Source organism: Notechis scutatus, chromosome 3 (assembly GCF_049901735.1).
Source record: "Notechis scutatus isolate UNSWTSFEM ecotype Mainland chromosome 3, rNotScu1.2, whole genome shotgun sequence".
Lineage (NCBI taxonomy): Eukaryota > Metazoa > Chordata > Lepidosauria > Squamata > Elapidae > Notechis > Notechis scutatus.
The window spans coordinates 107036487-107056316 of NC_142011.1; the positions used below are offsets into that span (position 1 = coordinate 107036487).

The window sequence follows — 19830 nt, forward strand, 5'->3', positions numbered from 1 at the left end:
AATATTGTACATAGAATTCCAATGTCTTAAATGCCTCTTTGATTACCAATTTCCTTTTTCCACCTCTTCCCTGGTTTATCACAACTTATTGTTATAGGAGTCCCATGCTGCCCAGCTACAGATTTTGATGGAATTCCTCAAGGTTGCCAGGAGAAATAAGAGAGAGGTAACATGACCTACTTTGCTTTATTATTATTACAAACATATTTCCATTACTCTCTTAAATAATACAGATTAGTTTATCACTGTTTAAGAAATATGGGAGTGGCAATCTGTTACAGTTTATTTCAAACACATAAACCTGAAGAATTTTGTTGTTCTTAGTCACGAAGTCATATCTGACCAGGTGTGGGAATTCTACCAGTTCGGACCGGTTCAGGCAAACTGGATGTTAAAATTATATCTGGTTCACCAAACTGGTATGTCAGCTGACCAGCTGGCCCCGCCCGCTCCTTCCAGGAGTCTCCATGCAGCCCAATTTTGATGTAGGTAAGGGCAGGATCCGCGCAGAGGCTCTGGGGGAAAAAACGGGCCTTCCGGAAAAACCGGAAGTTGCAAAACGGGCCTGTTTCCGGCTTCTGGTGGGCCTCCAGAACCTGGGGGAGGCTGTTTTCGCCCTCCCAGAGGTGAGGCTTTTAAGTTGTGGATGAACCGTTTGTTTTCTTAATGTCATGGACCTTTGGAGGGGCAAAAAATGGCCCTCACGGAAAAACCAAAAGTCACAAAACAGGCTTGTTTACGGCTTCCTGTGGACCTCCAGAGCCTGGGGAGGCTGTTTTCACCCTCCCAGAGGCCCAGGGGAAGCCTCCAGACCCTTGGGAGGGCGAAAACAGCCCTTATGTATGAACGATCCTACCGTTTTTTATAAATACCTAATCAGTGGCTCAATTTAAACATACCTAAGTAAGTATGGCAATGCATGGTGCCTGATGACTCTTACTGGATTGCTCTTGTTGAATAAACCAGTGAATATCTACGTATGATTTTGTTGAAATTATGTTCAGTCTAGGATCTTTTGTTGATTATTTTCGTCACAAACCACAAATTTAGGCCATGTGCAGTTTTTTAGTTCACTATGCTGGAATTTAGGTTCAGACATACTGTTAAAAGAAATTTTATTGGCTTCTTTGGATAATAGGAGTAGTTAAGACAAAAGAAGTATGATTAGACTTGTACCCGTACTTGGCTATACTTAAGAAAACTCTCATTGAAATAAATGAACTTTAAATTAGCCACAACTATACTGTCATTAGGTCTATTCTAAGGAAGAACAGTTATGCTAATTACTAATATATGTTGTACAACTAATATATTTTGTACAGTGTTACCCATGGAGCAGAAAATTGTTCATGTTGCCAGATGTTTTAAATGTACAGATGTGTATTTTAAAGTACTGTATTTTTTGGACCATAAGACGCATCAAGGTTTAGAGAGGGAAAACAAAAAAAAAAATAGTTTTTGGTCTCCGTGTGTTCTGTTTTTTGGCCTTCCTGGCCCCCAGAAGCACCCTGCAGGCCAAAAATGGGGCCATTTTTGTGTGTTTTTTAAATGGCTGTTAGCAAATTTTATTTATTAACATTGAGTATGCTTGTAACTGATGGTAAGGAACTTAAGTTTTGTTAATATTTTCCTCATTTCGATTTTGCTATCAGTCTACTGGTAGAATGCGTACCTAAAAATACATTACTGCATTTTGTTCTTTTACCATTTATTGTGCCCACGACCTCTTTTTCTGTCACAAGTAATTTATGATAGTTCTGCCAGTATAACTTACATTTTTAAAATCTTTCTTTTAATCTATAGCAGTTAGAGCAAATCCAGAAGGAGCTGAGTGTTTTGGAAGAAGATATTAAACGAGTAGAGGTAAGGCTCTCCACAGTCATTGCAACAAGCAGGTTTTGTTTTAATGTGTATCAAACTGATTGCATCATGCTCAATGGCAAGTGTAAAGGTGGAGAATTAACTTTTTATGAGTTTGCCATACGTGCACAAATAATGCTGTCAATTATAAAACTTTATCTCCACGGTCAAGTGATTGAAATTTGAGTGCTTGACATCCGACTCATATTTACAACGGTGGCAGTATTTTGCAGTCACATGATTATAATTTGCAACCTTTCCAGCTGGCTTCCTGGCAAGCGAAGTCAATTGGAGAAACTTAACAATCATGTCAGTGGTGGGATTCCAAAATTTTTACTACCGGTTCTCTGGATATGGTTTGGTGGGCGTGGCAGGGGAAGGATACTGTAAAATCTCCAGTCAGAGGTGGTATTTGCTGATTCTCTGAACTACTCAAAATTTCCTCTACCAGTTCTCAAGAACTGGTCAGAACCTGCTGAATACCACCTCTGAATCATGTGATTCACTTAGCAACCATATGATTCACTTAATTACTGCAGTAAAAATGGTTGTAAAATCAAGTCTGGCATGTTACAACTTGTTTAAAACTGCATTGCTTAGCAACTGGAATTCCAGTCCCAATTGGGCTCATGTGTCGAGGACTAGTTCTAAACTTACGACTACAATTGGGACTTGAACATTTGTTAAGTGATACAGTGGCTAAATAAGTCATGTCGTATTTGATTACTGTGATTGTTACCATTAAATGAATCATGGCCATTAAGTGAATCATGTCATTAAACAAATCCAACTCCACCCACTGACTTTTCTTGTTGGAAGGCCCCTGGGAAGATTGCAAATGGCAATCATATGACCCTGAGACACTGCAATTGTAAATACATGCCAGTTTGAATTTTGATTATATGATCATGGAGATGCTGCAATGGTAGTAACATGACTGCATTAAATAATCATTAGTTGAGGACCACTTGTAGCCCGGTGGATTATTTGAAAGCTTTAAAAATGATAGCATAAATGCCTTTTGTACAGGTAGTCATTGAGTTGTGACTGGTTGAAGTTATGACAGGTCCACCTTTGGACTACTTACGATCCAGATGCAAAGTCCCAATGGTTTCCCCCATCTCCGCAGCCACATTATTAAACTTCATAAGTTTAGCAAAATAGCTGCATTTTTCAGCCATTTGCAGTATATTGCAGCTGTGTGACTGTGTTTTACCATGTTTTTGCTGAAGGCTTTCAGGTTTTGGCAAAACACAGCAAGCCATTGGTTCATTTAACAACCATCACAAAAAGGTTTGTAAGCTCCGGTTGGTCACATGACTGACAGTTGTAAGTCGAGGAGTACCTGTATGCAATCTCAGTCTGCACCATGCACCCGTAATGGTGTGATGCTCTATCAACATAACATGACCCCATATGATTGAAACATCAAAAAGTCATAGGGTCTTAGTTGGAAAGACCTTTGTGATCGGTCTTGCACATGTGGTATGCATATCTACATACAGAACACAGCCATATAAAATTACACCACAAAAAAGTTATAGGCATACGTTAAACGTGCATGTAAATTAACTAAGGAACATTTTTTTCCCAGTGACAGAGCTGTAATATATCTAATTAAACTTTCCTAAGTGTGTGTGGTATTTTACCTTCTGTGGAAAAAGTGATTAAAAATAAGGGCAATAATTCTAATTCAGGTTTTATTCAGAAATTCTTTTTTGATGACAATAGTGTGGTTCAATAACAGAATGAGTTTTTCTCTTCCATATGTAGCCTTCCATTGAGCCAAATTCTAGACTTGTGTATTGGGATAGTTTTAGAGTTATTTACTGAGATGTACAGCAAATAAAAGGAAATAGTGTCATTGATGTGAATTCAGTTTGTGACTCTTTCAATGAGAGTGCCAAGTGTTGGTTCAGTTAGGCCATCCTATACATTTCAGTAAACTAAGCAAACCTATTTATTTTCTGGTAACATTTAAATATAATTTTGGCATTAACATTAATTATAAATATATTCATGGGTTAACATTTCTGCATTTGAAATGGTAATAGCCAACATGGATTATTTTGTTGGTTTTAAACAGCTCAGGTGGGAGCTTTTCTGGCTTCCTTTTCAGTAAATTCTGAAGGAAGCACAGTAATTTTCAGTATTGCTCTGTTAAATATGAAAGGACAAAATATTTGCTAAATGTTTATGGAGATTCTCAGTCATCCAGGTCATGGTTGTCCCAAAGGTACTTTTTCAAGAGGCAACTGGACTTTCTTGTTTTTATTTGTCATTAAGGCACCTTAGAGGTTAATCTGTGTCCTCACGGTCACAGACAATACAGACTTATTCCCAACAACCTGTGCCTGTGTCCAACAGTGAAGGAACACAAGGCAGAAAACATCCTGCACCCAAGAAGGTTGCACACTCATTTGCACTACTCAGGTGACCCCAAAGACAAACCTCTAGGTGGCATCAACGACTCTCTAAAAGAATGCAAATAACCAGCTGTCTACAAGGACGATAAATCCTTCCATTCCCCACCATCCAGTTGGAGCTGAAGAAGCTTCTTGGATGAGAAGCGAAATATCTTCAAAGAAAAACCAAGTCCGGTTGCCTCTTGAAAAAACACCTTTGGGAAAAAATAGTTGCAATAAAAATAAATATAATGCTTTGATTTTAGAGACATCATGTAAAGACCTGGAAAAAGCTTTAATGCTGGTAAGGGTGGAAGGAAAAAGAATAGCCAAGTGGAGAGGTTCAATTATAGTGGTGAGTGGTGCACCATTATCGGTAGAAGACTTGAAAGACCAGTTTATCATAGAGAAAATCTATCTGTGTGGTCACTAGGGGTAAACATGACTTAATGGCAAGTAATAAAAATACTTTGATACAAATTTAAAATTAATGAAGGGATATAAATATCAAATTGTTTATTTGTATTGTGGCTCTATATTTATTCCAGGAGATGAGTGGTTTGTATTCACCAGTCAGTGAAGACAGCACTGTGCCCCAGTTTGAAGCTCCATCTCCTTCACACAGGTAACCAAATTTCAGTTGAATTAGATGCATCTATGTTTTTCAAATGATTTAAACAATGAATGCATGAACCTCTCTGCTGTTTATTAAAGCAGGCATGCAAACATGAAAAAAGATCCTCTTGCTTTACATGTTCTTCTAATGATTTGTGAGGATCCCTGACAAATTATCTGCTTTAATGGTGAAAAGTGGTGTGCTTGTATTCAGTCCAAGTCTAAAGTAATCTTTCAAACCATTTTTGAAATTTGTACAGAATCCATTAAAGAATACAGTGAAAACCACTTTACATCTTTTTGCCACTCTTTCTATCCTTGTTGTACTCCATATTAACCTGTCTTAAAGCATAGTTTATGTGGAAGTAAACATTGATAGAAATTACATATTACAAAGGTGATAAATCTATTACACTGCAGTTGTTTTAAATCTGTAAAGCTTGGAATGTTTCACCATAGGCTATTCTGTATGCAAAAGCTAGAAAGGAGATTTTGCTTGAGTGAATGCTTTAATGTCATCTTTAATTTCTTCACAAATTAGAGTTCACCTCAGTTAAAAGGTATCCTTATAAATTAAGCTAGCCTGTGTGGTTAGCAAGGTAACTGTCTATGCAGTACATAGGACAGAAAAATATCTACAGCTCCAACAGTCCCCCGGTGGGTGGGTGGGATATTTGCTTTTAGGACTTGCAGAAAAATGCTACATGAGCACTCTGAAGCACTTTTTTGTCTCTAAATCTGTAGCACTGTGCACTGCAGTTCTATCTATCAGAATTTTTTATTGTTACTATTGTTCATGTATGCTCTGTTTTGTTTTTTTACAGTAGCATTATTGATTCTACAGAATATAGCCAACCTTCTGGATTTAGTGGCAGTTCCCAGGTATGAGAGTAATCTTCATATACACATGCTGATAAATGTTGCAGATATCTTTTTGAATCTGGAATGTTCAGAATATTTTCAGTGAAAGATTTGTTCTATTTTTCAGTGATTAAATCAAAGCAGCTAAACTCTTCCAACATATAAATTCTTAATGATTTGTAGACTTCTTTTTTGTTGCTCTATGATGCAAATAATCCCATTATACACACACACTCGAGTATAAGTCACTAATATAAGCCGAGGCACCTAATTTTACACAAAAACTGGGAAAACTTATTGACTCGAGTATGTTCGAGGTGGGAAATGCAGCAGCTACTGGTAAATTTCAAAAATAAAAATAATTAATTTGGGAAACGATCTCACTATCATGAAAGGTTTAATTGATTCACTAACCCAAAAGAAGAAGATGATGATGACAGCGGAGGCAGGAGTCACTCTCTTCCCCTCCCTCGGAGGCCCCTGAGTCAGGAGTCACTACCGCCGGCGCGGCCCAGTCCTCGGGAAGGGAAAGGCAAAGCGCTTTTTGCCTTTCCCTTCCCAGCTGGGGCTGTTGGGAGTCGCTGCCGCCGGAGGCCGCGACTCCACACCATTTTTTTTCAGAGGGAATCTGACTCTGAGTATAAGCAGATTTTTTCAGCACAAAAATGGGCTGAAAACTAGGCTTATACTGGTTTAGCGTATATATATACAGTATATATATACAGTATATATATACAGTGTATATATATATATATATATATATATATATATATATATATATATATATATATATATATATATATATATATATATATATATATATATATATATATATAACACACACACACACACATACATATACATATACATATATATATATATATACACACACACACACACACACACACACACACACACACATTCTTAAGTTTTGTGGATTTATATGGATGCGTTCAACAAAGCTGAAGCAGACCACTGCACACACACACACACACACACACACACACACACACACACACGCTTCTATCTTGTCATTGTTCGTATGACCAGTCAGTGTCATCTTCATTCTTGAGGAAGTTGCTTCTGCATGCCCTAAGGGTATCTATTTATCAATTTCCTGAGTAGGTAATAAGGTCACCACCACACCATGTTTTTTAAGTCAGCATTGAAAATGGAGCAAAAACCCTGATCTGATTCATTGTTATATGGGAGGAGTTCCTCAATTTGTTTGAATTTACTATAAACAAATTTCATTGAGATAAAAAATGTAATTTACTTGCAGGAAAAACAGGAGCTTTTTGATATTAATCTGTGAAATAAAGATTATTTGACTAGATTTCCCCCACAGTGAATTACATTTTCTAAAATATCAATATTTTAATTGCATATTTAGTATTCACTTGCCAGTGAAATTACACTATTGGGTGTTTTGTATCAATAATCAATAACAAAATAAAATTTGCTTTTCTACAGTATTTGACCTCAAAATAAATTGGAGAGTAAAAAAAAAAAGTTTTGTCAAAAGCTATATAGATAGGAGTGCATAAACAGCGAGTATATGTACAGCTTCCTGATATTTAAAATATTGACTGACAACACCCCCCACCCCAATTACTCATTTCCTAAATTTGTTCCATTTGTTTCAATTGCCTGAAATTTCTTTGGTAAAGTAATGAAACATTTGCAAAACTCGGCAGATAATCTCCCATCAACAATAATAGAACCAATGTAATACTTCTTCCTGAAAAGGGCTGCCAGCCTCCCAAATTGTCTTTGGTTTGCTTATGAAGAAATATATTAATTTACTCATTGAATTTGATTTATATGTCTGCCCATTTTGCCAAGGAATGTGGTGTTGGCATTGCCTTGTTCAGGCTTATCTGGAGGTCCCTCTTGAATCTCCACTGTTTGAAGGGCAATAGCAGCTCTGGCCAGGGGAGGTCCCCATTACTGGAGCAGGAGATTTGTTCATCAGTTGTAACTTGTTCATCTCCCAGTTGGCCTTTTGCAATATGGTATACCTGTGGCTTTCCTTGAAAACCATCCATAGGCTTCCTTTGGGTAAAATGCAGTGATCAGATAGTTTATAGGTGCTATTTGTTATGCTCATGTGGCACTACAACTCTACAGAGTTGTGCATTAACTCCCAGTAGACTCCCTGCTGTCATGAAAGGACCACTAATAAAGGGCCTTCTTTCAAGCTCTACATGCATAGAATTGGGTGACTTGTGCGACTGCCATCTCCTAAGAACATCCACTTGCCCCACAGTCGTAGGAGGAGCTCTCTTTTAAAGATAGACATCTTATGTCTGAATGCATGCCTTCTTGGTGGTTACTCCAGTTCTTTGGAATATTCTCCCCAAAAATATATTCAATTCTGCTTGCCTTTAGAAAAGTTGTTAAGATTGGCCTTTTCCCCAGGTTCAGTTGAATGAAGAACCCTTTTAGTTGTTTAATTATCACACCTGGTCCCCCATTTTATATTTTATGCACTGAGTTGTATGGGAGTATTTTCCCTGACAACAAATTGTAAATCTTTGGAATAAGATACACTGGTGGTGCTAATGTTTGTTTTAGTAATCTGCCTCTTTCTTAACCTTCCAGAAGATCTAGGTTCAGCTTTTTTGTAGTTTGCAGTGTCAAAACAATATTAGTGTGAAAATAACTTAAGAGAGGATACTATGTACTATGACATTTGATTTTGTTATTGTTTTTTGAAACTTAGATATGTAATTAAATCTGTTGAACTTCTCCCTTTACTTGTATATTACATAACTTTAAAAAATAAGATAAATATCTATCTGAAATATCTTAAGTGTAATTTATAAAATGATGATATATTCAAAATTGTTGGACTGAGTTTGATTTATGAACATAATTTTTACTTTTCCTTCATTCAGACTAAGAAACAGCCATGGTATAATAGTACTTTAGCTTCAAGAAGGAAGAGACTTACAGCTCATTTTGAAGATTTGGAACAATGCTACTTTTCTACCAGGATGACTCGTCTATCAGGTAGAATACCTATTAGCTTCTGAATAAAGTGGTTTATTGTGCCTCCCAATATCATCCTTCTGTTCTGCATAGTAATTTGCTATGGTTGGGATAGGATAGGACAGGACAGGATAGGACAGGATAGGACAGGACAGGACAGGACAGGACAATAGATATCTGCAGTCATAATATTATTGTATGATTCATCCCTTTCCGATATTCTTAATATTGTTTACTTCAAAATGATGTTTCTTATCTCTAAGCGACACATCCTGGTGAGAGAGAAGTTCCCTGAAGATGGGTTCCAGCACAAGTCCGAAAGCTTTGAAGACTAAACCTCTGTTCCCGGTGATAGACCCAGATTGGATCCTGAACCATGTTTCTTTTTTTTCTTGCTGTCCCCATTCTATTTTTTTCTATATAAATCTTAGGGTTATATTTTTTCTTGAGTGTTGGAGCTCTTGTTCATTTGGTGTTACAGGTAGTCCTCGATTTACAACCATAATTGAGCCCAAAATTTCTGTTGTTAAATGAAACATATGTTAAGTGAGTTTTACTCCATTTTATGACATTTTTGCCACAGTTGTTAAGTGAATCATTGCATTTGATAAGTTAGTAACCTGGTTGTTAAATGAATAGGGCTTCCGCATTGACTTTGCTTGTCAGAAAATCACAAAAGGTGGTCACATAACCCTGGGACTCTGCAACGGTCATAAATATGAATCAGGTGCCAAGCACCTGAAATTTGATCACATGATCATGGGGATGCTGCAAAGATCATAACGGAAAAGGTTCATAAGTCACTTTTTTCATTGCCGTTTTAACTTTGAATGGTCACTAAATGTATAGTTGTAAATCGAGGACTATCTATATATGTAGTATCCTGGAGACCAGTGTGACATCTCAGTCCCCTTCCGTATGGTTAGATTTCTACTACAATGTAATTCAATTCTTCTGTAGTTTACATCATGGGACATTCCTCCTCAAACCACTGGACAGACTATTTTCTCAATATTTGTCTCTCCCTAGATCTTTCATGTACAAAAAAATAAAGAGTTTTACACTGATTACATCCCAGTTTTGTAAAAAGAAAGTGGCTTTTTAAAATACTGATTATAGTATATTTTATAACATCCTTTAGGATTTGTATTCATATTATATAAATGGGTATGGAATTATGTTGAAGCAGGTTTGAAGGGATGCTTTTCTGATGTCTTAAATAATTGAAAAGTTATTTTCCCTCATCAAACTATTTTTGCTAGTTTTTACTAAGAGATTTAGAATTAGGCAAACTAATAGAAGACTACTTTTACATTGTATGTATTTTCCACAGAAGTACATGGTTATGCCCAAATCATGCTTGTGGGGGATGACATCTGTGTGTACCTACTATATCATCTGATAGGCGTCAGGCTGGGAAAGGATGATGAAAGATTGTATATGACTTTCAGGTATTCTGCTTAAATTCTGTATTTGCTGTGTACTGCAGAACATATTTTCAGATCTTAATGGACTACATATGTAACCATGTCTATGCTAGTCCTGCAGAATAGAAAAAATAGTATTTTATTGATCTGTAAATGTATAGTGGCAGTTTACCATTTCCCCCTTCTTGTAAACTTTTAAACTGCATTCTTTCCTCCCTGCTTTTCCCATCTAGATGATAGTAGAACCTCAAACCAGCTGGATGAATTTCAAGAGTGCCTGTCTAAATTTACTCGCTACAATTCTGTTCGACCTTTGGCAACACTATCTTATGCAAGTGATCTCTACAACGGATCTAGCATAGTCTCAAGGTAATAAATACCTGTTTGAGTGCTATAAATCCTGAGAATTTATAGTTTGACAAAACTCTTCATTTATTTGCAGATAGTTTATTCACAATACTTTTTGAAGTTAGATGTTGTTTATATTATCTTAATATTTGCTTTTTAAAGCTTATTTTCATTCTTTACAATTAGCATAAGTTACCATACTAATTTTGAAATAATTAAAAGATTTTACTATCAGAATAATCCATCCATCATATCTGATCTGTTGTTACAGATTCATATCCATATTTAAATAAATATATTTAACTTATTTATTATATTTACCGTATTGCGGCGTATAAGACGACTTTTTGCCCTAAAAACATGCCTCCAAGTGGGGGTGCGTCTTATACGCCGGTAAATACATTGTCACTCGGTGCAAGAGCGACGGGCGGAGCTCCGCAACTTGCGAAGCCCCTTCAAGCCCAGCCGGAGTCTCTCTCCTCTTCCTCCTCCTCCCACCCACCCACCCACCCTCCGCCCGGCTCGGGCGCTGCGGAGGCCAATCTGGAGGTGGGGTGGGGTGGAGCCGGGAGGGTCTCTGGCAGGGCCGCTTCGCCCAGCCAGCCCCGAGCCGCGTAATGGCCCAGGGAGTGGGGGGAGAAGGTGGTGGGGGTGGACTGTGGCGCCCCTCCTTCTGGGCAGCGGGGCGGGGGCGGCAATTTGCTCCTCCCGCTTCTCCCTCCTCTTTGAAAGACCGGGAGGGCTGTGCTTGGGGCGGGGGGTGTCCTCAGGAAGTTCCTGATGGGACCCGCTGGGCAGGGCCACCCGGCTCCCGAGCTGCTTTCCAGGGTCCCCTTGGGAAGAAAGGGTCCGGTGGGCGGTGGAAGAAGGCGAGCGCCTCCTCCCGCCCCCTGTCCCGTCCCGTCCCTCCTCTTGTCCCCTCCTCCTCCTCCCCGCTTAAGAGAGAAAGATCTGCCTCCCCTGCACCGAGCTTCCACCCGGCGCCGCGTCTCCCGGCCAGCGCGCTGCGACTTGGGAACCGGCCAAGCGACTTTAAAACCGAGCGGAGGCCAGAGATAGCCGGATTACCCTCCACACCACACACACACACACACACACACAGAGAGAGAGTTGGCAGCTGTCCATCCCCCACCCTTGGAGTCCCATGGCACGCACGCGGGGCTGTCACAAAGAAAGGGAGAGGAATTGAGTGCCAGCCTGAGAAAGGCGAAGCTGCCTCTCTAAAGCATTTTGGTGGCTTTGTAAGTTTGGGGGAAAGGGTTGGGGTGTCAATCAAGAATTATATCCAGAATACCCCAAGTGTTACAACTTACCGTATTTGCCGGCGTATGAGACGACTTTTTGCCTTGAAAAGCATGCCTCCAAGTGGGGGTCGTCTTATACGGCGAGTATATAACAAAACTATATTTTGAGTGGAAATGTTGGGGCTCTCTTATACGCCCAGTCGTCTTATACGCCGGCAAATACGGTAGTCTACATAAAACGGGGGGAACATCACAAATGCCAATAGAAATCTTCTATTTTATAGAAGTACAACATTTTGAAGTCCAATGTGTTTTGGAAAATTCTTTTATCAAAAACAGTGTGCTTACCAGCTAAAACATAGGCAAAAGAATTTTCTAAAACACTCTGAGCTTCAATATAATAAAATATTTTATATTAGGTTTGAGTTATTCTCACTATTCTCTAATCCTTCCCCCCCACACACTTTTTTCCCCTTTAATTTTTGTCTGTCCTTCAAAATGAAAGTTAGGAAAAGGTTATGTTGTTTTAATGAAGGATTTGGGGGAGAAAGAGAAAAAAAATTAGAATACATTTGTAAAACAACCTGACTAATATCTGTAAGTGAGATCTGGGATATAACCAGGGGTGGGATTCTACCAGTTCGCACCTATTCGCTAGAACCGGTTGTTAACATTCTAAGCAGTTCGGAGAACCGGTTGTTAGAAGAAATTACTGACCTAATCCTGTAAGGAAGGCAGGAAGGAAACATTCTGGTGTTGCTTACAGAAACTGCCTATCCGTTAACCCTTATTACATTCTTGGCAGAACTAGACTTCCTGTCTCTGGAACTTCTCTGGAGGTTTTATTTTCCTCCTTTTCTGGTACTTTGCTTGTGTGGAGTGACCATTCAAAATTACAATGGCACTGTAAAAAGTGACTTATGACCATTTTTCACACTTACGACTGTTGCAGCATCCCCACAGTCATGAGAGGCCAAGCGAGGAGATACGTGCCTCAATGTGAGTGATGTTGAGTTGGCCACGCCCAGCCAGTCACATGACCATCAAGCCATGCCCACCAACTAAGCCATGCCCACAGAACTGGTTGTTAAAAAAATTTGAATCCCACCCCTGGATATAACCTATACAATATTAAATTATAATATAAGCACTAATATTACATTAGATAAGATAACATCTAAAATTTTAAAGAAAAAGTTCTAAAAGTATTAATATCAACAAAATAATATCTAAAATGTAAATGAATGATAGTTACAAAGAATGCATTGTGGAACACTAGCCCATCAGAGCTTGACAGATCTTCTGTGCTGCACAAAACTTCACATCTATGGCAAAAGGGATCAATTATGTATAAATGAGAGGTAAAATGCAGTTTTATTCAGATATTAATACGTTACAACACTACTCATCTTTATTGTATTAAAATTACTAATATTGAAAAACTTTGTAAATTGAAGAAAAATCCCATGTAAATCACTGTAAATTTTTAAAATTAACAGATGTGCATAATTTCCCTACATTATTCCCAGAGTTGCAATAAAAAAGAGGAAGCACATCATTATAAATGTTAGAATAATTAAGACTAAACCCCACCAATGTTACAGATGAATATTTATAAATTGTTTATAACATGAGGCTTTTTACTGGATGTTCTGCCACTCTGATTTTAGAAATGAAAGTAGAGGCAGTCCATTTCCAAAGAAAGGAATTCCTTGTTGCCATCATTTCCTGGATTCGCTTCTATCATTTTTCTTCTTTCAATTAGTTAAGTTTTCTAGAGTCATTCACAGGGATGATACTGGAAATGCCATATTTGTTTGGTAGAGAACGTTTTAAGTAAATAAATTTTAGAGTGTGCTACTCTTTAGTGCTGCTGAAACATTCCTTAAATTTATCTTGTTGTCTTTAGGATCATCTATAACAAACGGGCTATCCTTATGGGTAATTAACTTTGGTCAGTGTTTAGTCAGTTTTTATCTCAAAGGCAGTTGGGCTGAATTTAAGCAATGTCAGTCCAATTTCAAGGAAATGTTGAAAAGAAACATTTTGTCTCTGTTCTGCATTCTCAATACATTTAGTACATTATTCTCATTTAACAGGTGGGGGGGGGAGTTACCTTTCCAGGCAAGTAAATATAGTAGTAGTAACTTATCAAACCGCAAGGTGGCAACCTTAGTTTACTTTACAGGTAATGTTGGTAATAACAAGAACTGTAATTGTTTGATAAAAATAGTACATTGGCAAGATCTCATACCATCTGTATTCACCAAATGAACATATGAAGCATTTTCTTTATTTCTAAATTAGTGAAATTTCTCAGAACTTATGAGCCAATATTGACATTTCAAAAAGTAGAACTGCTTTTAATTTAATTGTGTGTGTTACATGCTGTTAAGATTGTGTAGCAAAATGAACAGTAAACTTGGTAAGCTAATTGTTCCCTTTCTCAAAATCGTGGAAAAACAGATACCTCCCACATCTTACTTTTAAAAAATTTCAATACTTTCTTTCCTGTTGTTCTCAAATGTTGCCAAGTCCTTTATTTAAAAAAGTACCCTCAATTGGAAGCACCAGATAGAAACACATTTTACTATTTCAGAAATTGAGAGAACAACTTAAGAGGAAGTCAGCTTGCAAACTAAATTTAGCATCCAAAACCTGGCTGAATATTTAAATTTCAAATGTAGACTTGTAAGAATTAAATGTGTAAACCCTTATATGTTGTGTTTTGTGCTCTTGATATTTGCATTGTTAAACTTTTCCACTTCATTTATGAAGAAATTGGAGGATTCTAATTTTTTAATTAAAAATTAAAAAACAAACATTAAATTGTCATTTTTATATCTGTTGGTTTAAAGCAAAGCTGCTTTTTCCAGTTTTTTCTGTCTTTTTTTCCTTTTAAAAAGGAAACAGTTATGTATTAGTCTACTAACCAAGAAGACAGCAGCTAATTATGTGATTGGATTCCCAGTTAATGAAACTAATCTTAAAGAAGAGTGCATTTGATTTTTTTCTGAAGGTTTTTGTTCAATCATTTTATGAGTGGCTCTCAGTAACCACACCATAACAGATTATCCCTTAACAGTTCAGGCATATATAACTCTGTTTAGTCATTATGGAAAAAAATCCTTCAAAGATTTTCAGTTTTTCAGTTTCAGTAGTGTGATGGTACCCCTTGGCTTATCTGTGCTGGTACAGATACAGTTAGGAGGAGAGCTTACATAATTTGGGAATCCAATTTCCAGGGACAACTGGATGGTATCAAGATGATCATCCTGACTTCCATCATAGAATAGATTAATTTAAATAGTTTTAAAAACTCATATTGCAGATTCCTTGATTTACCTTGCAATCCCCATGGGATTTTAGAAGAGTTTCATCAACAGATATGGCAGTCTCATGTCATAATTGTGTACATCACCCTGTCAGATACATAGTATAATGTATTCCTTGATCCCATTATCTATCACAGCATTCCCCATCCTTGGTGGCTTGGAGGCCTGACTGGAGAGGAAAGAGGAAATAGGCCGCGGCTCGACTCATGCAAGAGAGAAGGGAAGCCTTTGGGGCGCGGTTTTGCGCTCTTTCAGGCTTCTCTGCATCAAAAGCTTTTGCAAAGGGATAGAAAGCTTGAAGCAGCACAAGATTGCTCCCTCAAAGACTTTCGTCTGTTTGCAAAAGCTTTTGGCATGGAACAGAGAAGGCTTTGGGGGGAGCGGTTTCAAGATCCTTCAGACTCACCAAGGCTGCCTGACGCTCCACAAGTGGATTGGATGTCCTGCGCAAGGCAGACTTGGTGAGTCAGCAAAGCTGAGCAGGGCACGCTCGTCCCTCTCAGCCTCTGCTCTCACGACTCAGCTTTTAGAGCATCGAGAACAGGCGGCTTGGCCCGTCTGGGAGCGGGGAGAGAAGGGGACTGGGATACTTGAGCGTGGACTGACATGTGTGTGCAGCTCCACTCATGCACCTTTGGAGCACTGCTCACGCAAGTGGAACTGTGTCTGCGTGCACTGGCCCGCCTCTTGCATGGCCTGGTTCCAGTTAGGCCACAGCCCAGTAGTGGGCCATGGCCTGGGAGTTGAGCACCACTGATCTATCACATACATATTTTTGCATTCTCTTGTATTCATGTAGTTTTAACCATTGCATAGTTTTAATCTATATCATCAAGGAATCGAAGCAGACCTCTTTCTACAAGCTCACCATGGTGTATTTGACTTGCAGTATCATTTCATTTCTGCATGGACTGAAATACTTTAATATACTGGGAAAGAAACCATTTGGTCTCTGTTCATTTGTTTTCCCTCTAAAGGTAGCTAGAGTTATAGTGGTGCTTAAAAATTTGTGAACTGTTGAACTTTCAATATTTCTGCATAAATATGTTCTGAATGTTATCTATTCTCCACATGTCCCAAAACTAGATAAAGCAAACAAATGAGTTCGAAAGAGTATACATGGTCATTTATGTATTGAAGCTACATATCTGTGTGCGGCAAAAGTATGTGAGTCTTTGCTTTCAGTAACTGGTCCCTCCCCTCCTTCCGGGCAGCAATAATTGCAATTAAGCATTCCTGATAACCATTAATCAGTCCTGCAAATCAGCTTGGAGGAATTTACCCCACTTCTCCTTTCAGAATAGCTTCAATTCATTGATCATGGTGGGTTTCCTCAAATGAACTGCCTACTTCAGGTCCTTCCATAACATTTTCGTAGCATTTAGGCCAGATTTGAACTTGGCCATTCAAAAATAGCAACTTTATTCTGCTTTAACCAGTCTTTGTGTGCTTTGGATTTTGGCATGATTGACTTTCTCTCAAGCTTCAATTTATGGACAGATATTCTGACCTTTCCCGCTTCTAAAATTTGTACAATTCAGAATTCATAGTACAATCAATCATATAAAGCTGTATTGGTCCAGAGGCAACTAAGCAAATCCAAACTACTTTCACCACAATGTTTCACAGATAAAGCTATTTTGGTTTCATTCTTTTGATATTTTTCTTGCTTATCCATGTGATCTTTTGCAAACTGTAAACGGGTAGCATTGTTCTTTTTAAGAATAATAATTTTCTCCTTTCATTCCTGCCATGTACACCATTGTTGATCAGTGTTCTGATGGTGGTTTCATGAATACTGACATTCACAAAGGCAGGAGAGGCCTTTACTTCCTTAGGCATTAAGCTGCAGTTCTGTAAAATCTCCCAGAGTATTAACATGCCTTGCTCTTGGCACAATCTCGATTGGTCAATTCCTCCTGGTAAAAGTAGTAATGGTGTTGAATTGGAGGTGCTCAGAAATCTCCTTTGTTCAACCTATGAAACACTTCCACACCCTTGAGTTGTGAAGAACAGACTTTGATAGTGGATCCCAGAATTCTGTCCTTTATACAAGGCAGGACCTCCCACATTCAAAACCAAGTATCACCTGGATTCAAACACCTGACTCTAAATTCTGCTTCAGATGAACTGATGATTCTAGATGTTCACATACTTTTGCCAACACATAAATAAGCAGTTTTGGATTACTTTCCTCAATAAATCAATGAATAAGTATGTTTTTGACTTTTTCATTTAGCTGGATTCTCTTTCCTTCATTTTAGGAGTTATGTGGAGATCACGTTTTAAATATTGAAAATGCAAAAGATTCACAAACTTTTTAATATAGATAAATATTAGCGAAGACATCATTTAGAAGAGGTAGTGATGGATTTTTATTGTTAAAGGGAAAAATATTTCAGAGAATTATAGAAGTTGATGGAATAGCTTTCATGCCATTTATAGTCTAAATTTTGATGTATATTTTTGTGCAGAGAAAAGGTAATTTATATTGTAAAAAGATGTGCAACAACAGTAAACAGAATTTCTCTGCCCCTATTTTTGGACTTTGTGAATTAGATACATGTACAGAGGAGCAGATAAATTTTGAAGAAATAGAATACTTCTGCCTTAGAGAAAGTGATATTGGTATTCCTCAACAGTTTGTTTAATGGAGGAGATGGCAAGCATTTGGTGTACTAAGACACATTTGAAAGTCTGAGAGATCTGACCACAAAATAGAATATTGGCAAAACCTGACTGGTTGTCAGGAAAGCACAGCTGTTCATGCAATATGCATGAAAAGCCAAAGACCAGTGCATCCTGTAAGTGAAAATAATTCCCATTTAAAAATAACTGGACCCTATAAATTCAGTAGTTATACTAATCAAGTATAAGTAATGGATTTCTTTTCTCAGAAAACTAGGTAAAAGCAGGTTAAAAACAAGTAAAAGCAGGTTATATTGCCCTTGTACAAGAAATTCTGCAAAATAAAATAATTAGTTTGAACAAACATTGTTTTGATAAAAGCTGTGAAAGCTCTTCATATGAGGAATAAATTTATCTGTGTAAGCGATGGCTTACATTGATTAGTTGCATTGAATTGGTTCAGCTTTGGTAACTGAACAGAACTCATATCTTGACTTATAGCTGTTCCAAGGACAGCAAGGGTGTCCTAGGGGAGGGTTGACTATTTTAATTAATTTAAAATGGCAGCATGAGATCAATAAAATTCACATTCAGTTATCTCTTTTATTCAGTTTTTCCATTGTCATCCAAACATCTATTTTCCTAGTATATCATGTGCCCTGAATATGTGAGTTTCTGCTTGCTGGTCATTGCTTCAGGGGAACAGTCAGACTTTATTTGATTATGGACAGATTGATTTGCTCTTGCAATGCATGACATCCTTACTAATATTTTCCAACTGCATAATTGGAAAGCATTTGGGTTCTTTTTCTTTCTCAGTGTCCAGATTTAACTGCTGTGCATTATCCCTGGGAAGACCATTGTTTTAATAGTTCTGATTTTTCTTCTTGATGAAATGCCCTTTTCTTCGTTGATATAGTCTTAAGATTGCCATTCCGTTCCCCCTAGGATTAATTTTCTCCTTACTTATCCAGCAATCTCCATCACAGAGAGGTTCAGAGTTGCTGTCTGTCTCAAGGACACTGCAGACTTAGGAGGTTTGTAGCGGACCCAGGTTGCCTTCCCTTTTTTCATTCTGTAGAGCAGGGCTGTCAAGCTCGTGGCCCACGGGCCAGATGTGTCACATGCTGGCGTTGCCCACACCCAGTTTAGCAAAGGGAGGAAAAGTTACAATGACAATGCCGTGACAATGCGAGTTTGACACCCCTGCTGTAGAATATTATGTCACCAGCATGAGGTTCCTAAGGCTATCCAATGGGAATTAAACATGCAGACTTCTACCATATGGGAACCTTTAGTTTTCCGTTATATTTTGAAGAGAAAAAAAACTGGCTCAACTGTGTAAGCAAAAAGGATGTGAAAAATATCCCGAATGTTCCAGCTCATTCTGAATTTTGAATATGTAGCCATGCCTGCTACAAAAAATACTGCATTGAAATATTGCTGTTGGAATTTTGGTCAGTCAGAGTATTATGTTCTTTTTTTGTGTTTGAGCATTTCTGAGAATATTTTCATTTAACTAAAACTTAAACTATTCTCCCTTCTTATACAAATGAGTGGTGCTTTTTTAATTGCTTAAATAAGATCCACATTGATTGTGTGTGTTTGTTACTCGTGTGTAGGATCCGGATCATGCTGATGCTTTACTGTCAAATACAAGAATAACAAATGCAGTACTATCAAGTGACAGAGAAACGGGGCTGAAAAAGAAAACCAAAAAAAAAAAAAAATGAATGGTACAGATTGAAAATCTTATCTTCCAACATTTCCAGAATGTGTTTTCTTATGGCAAACAAAAAGAAAATTTGGCAATCCTCCAAATAATTCTATATACCAGGTTCCAACAATAGTAAGGATTGCAATACTGAAGACTTTTCAGTAAATGATCAGTCATAAATTGAAGACTACCTACATGTTGAGCATCTTTGATTTCTTGCCAAAATCACTGCAAGCTGCTCTCCCCATTTCTTGCACCGGGATCCAAGACATTCTCTATGGATTTCTCAGCCCTCTGAAACCTTTTGGCCAGGGACTAGTATCCCCATTTTGTCTGAGCTTTTGAATGGTTGTGGAATCTTACTGCAAGTTCATGGCAAAGAATCATATGACAAGA

The 19830-nt window shown here is 37.9% G+C and overlaps 1 protein-coding gene across 2 annotated transcripts in view; it reads left to right on the top strand.

The window, feature by feature from the left end:
• The window catches only part of COP1 (COP1 E3 ubiquitin ligase), a 97594-nt gene that overhangs the window by 18030 nt on the left and 59734 nt on the right, over positions 1-19830 (top strand). For both annotated transcript variants that reach the window (XM_026669194.2, XM_026669192.2), the window contains exons 6-11: positions 98-166; positions 1804-1863; positions 4814-4890; positions 5705-5762; positions 8642-8756; positions 10396-10531. In XM_026669194.2, the coding sequence (XP_026524979.1) occupies positions 98-166; positions 1804-1863; positions 4814-4890; positions 5705-5762; positions 8642-8756; positions 10396-10531 (515 nt within the window). The remainder of the gene's footprint in view (positions 1-97; positions 167-1803; positions 1864-4813; positions 4891-5704; positions 5763-8641; positions 8757-10395; positions 10532-19830) is intronic.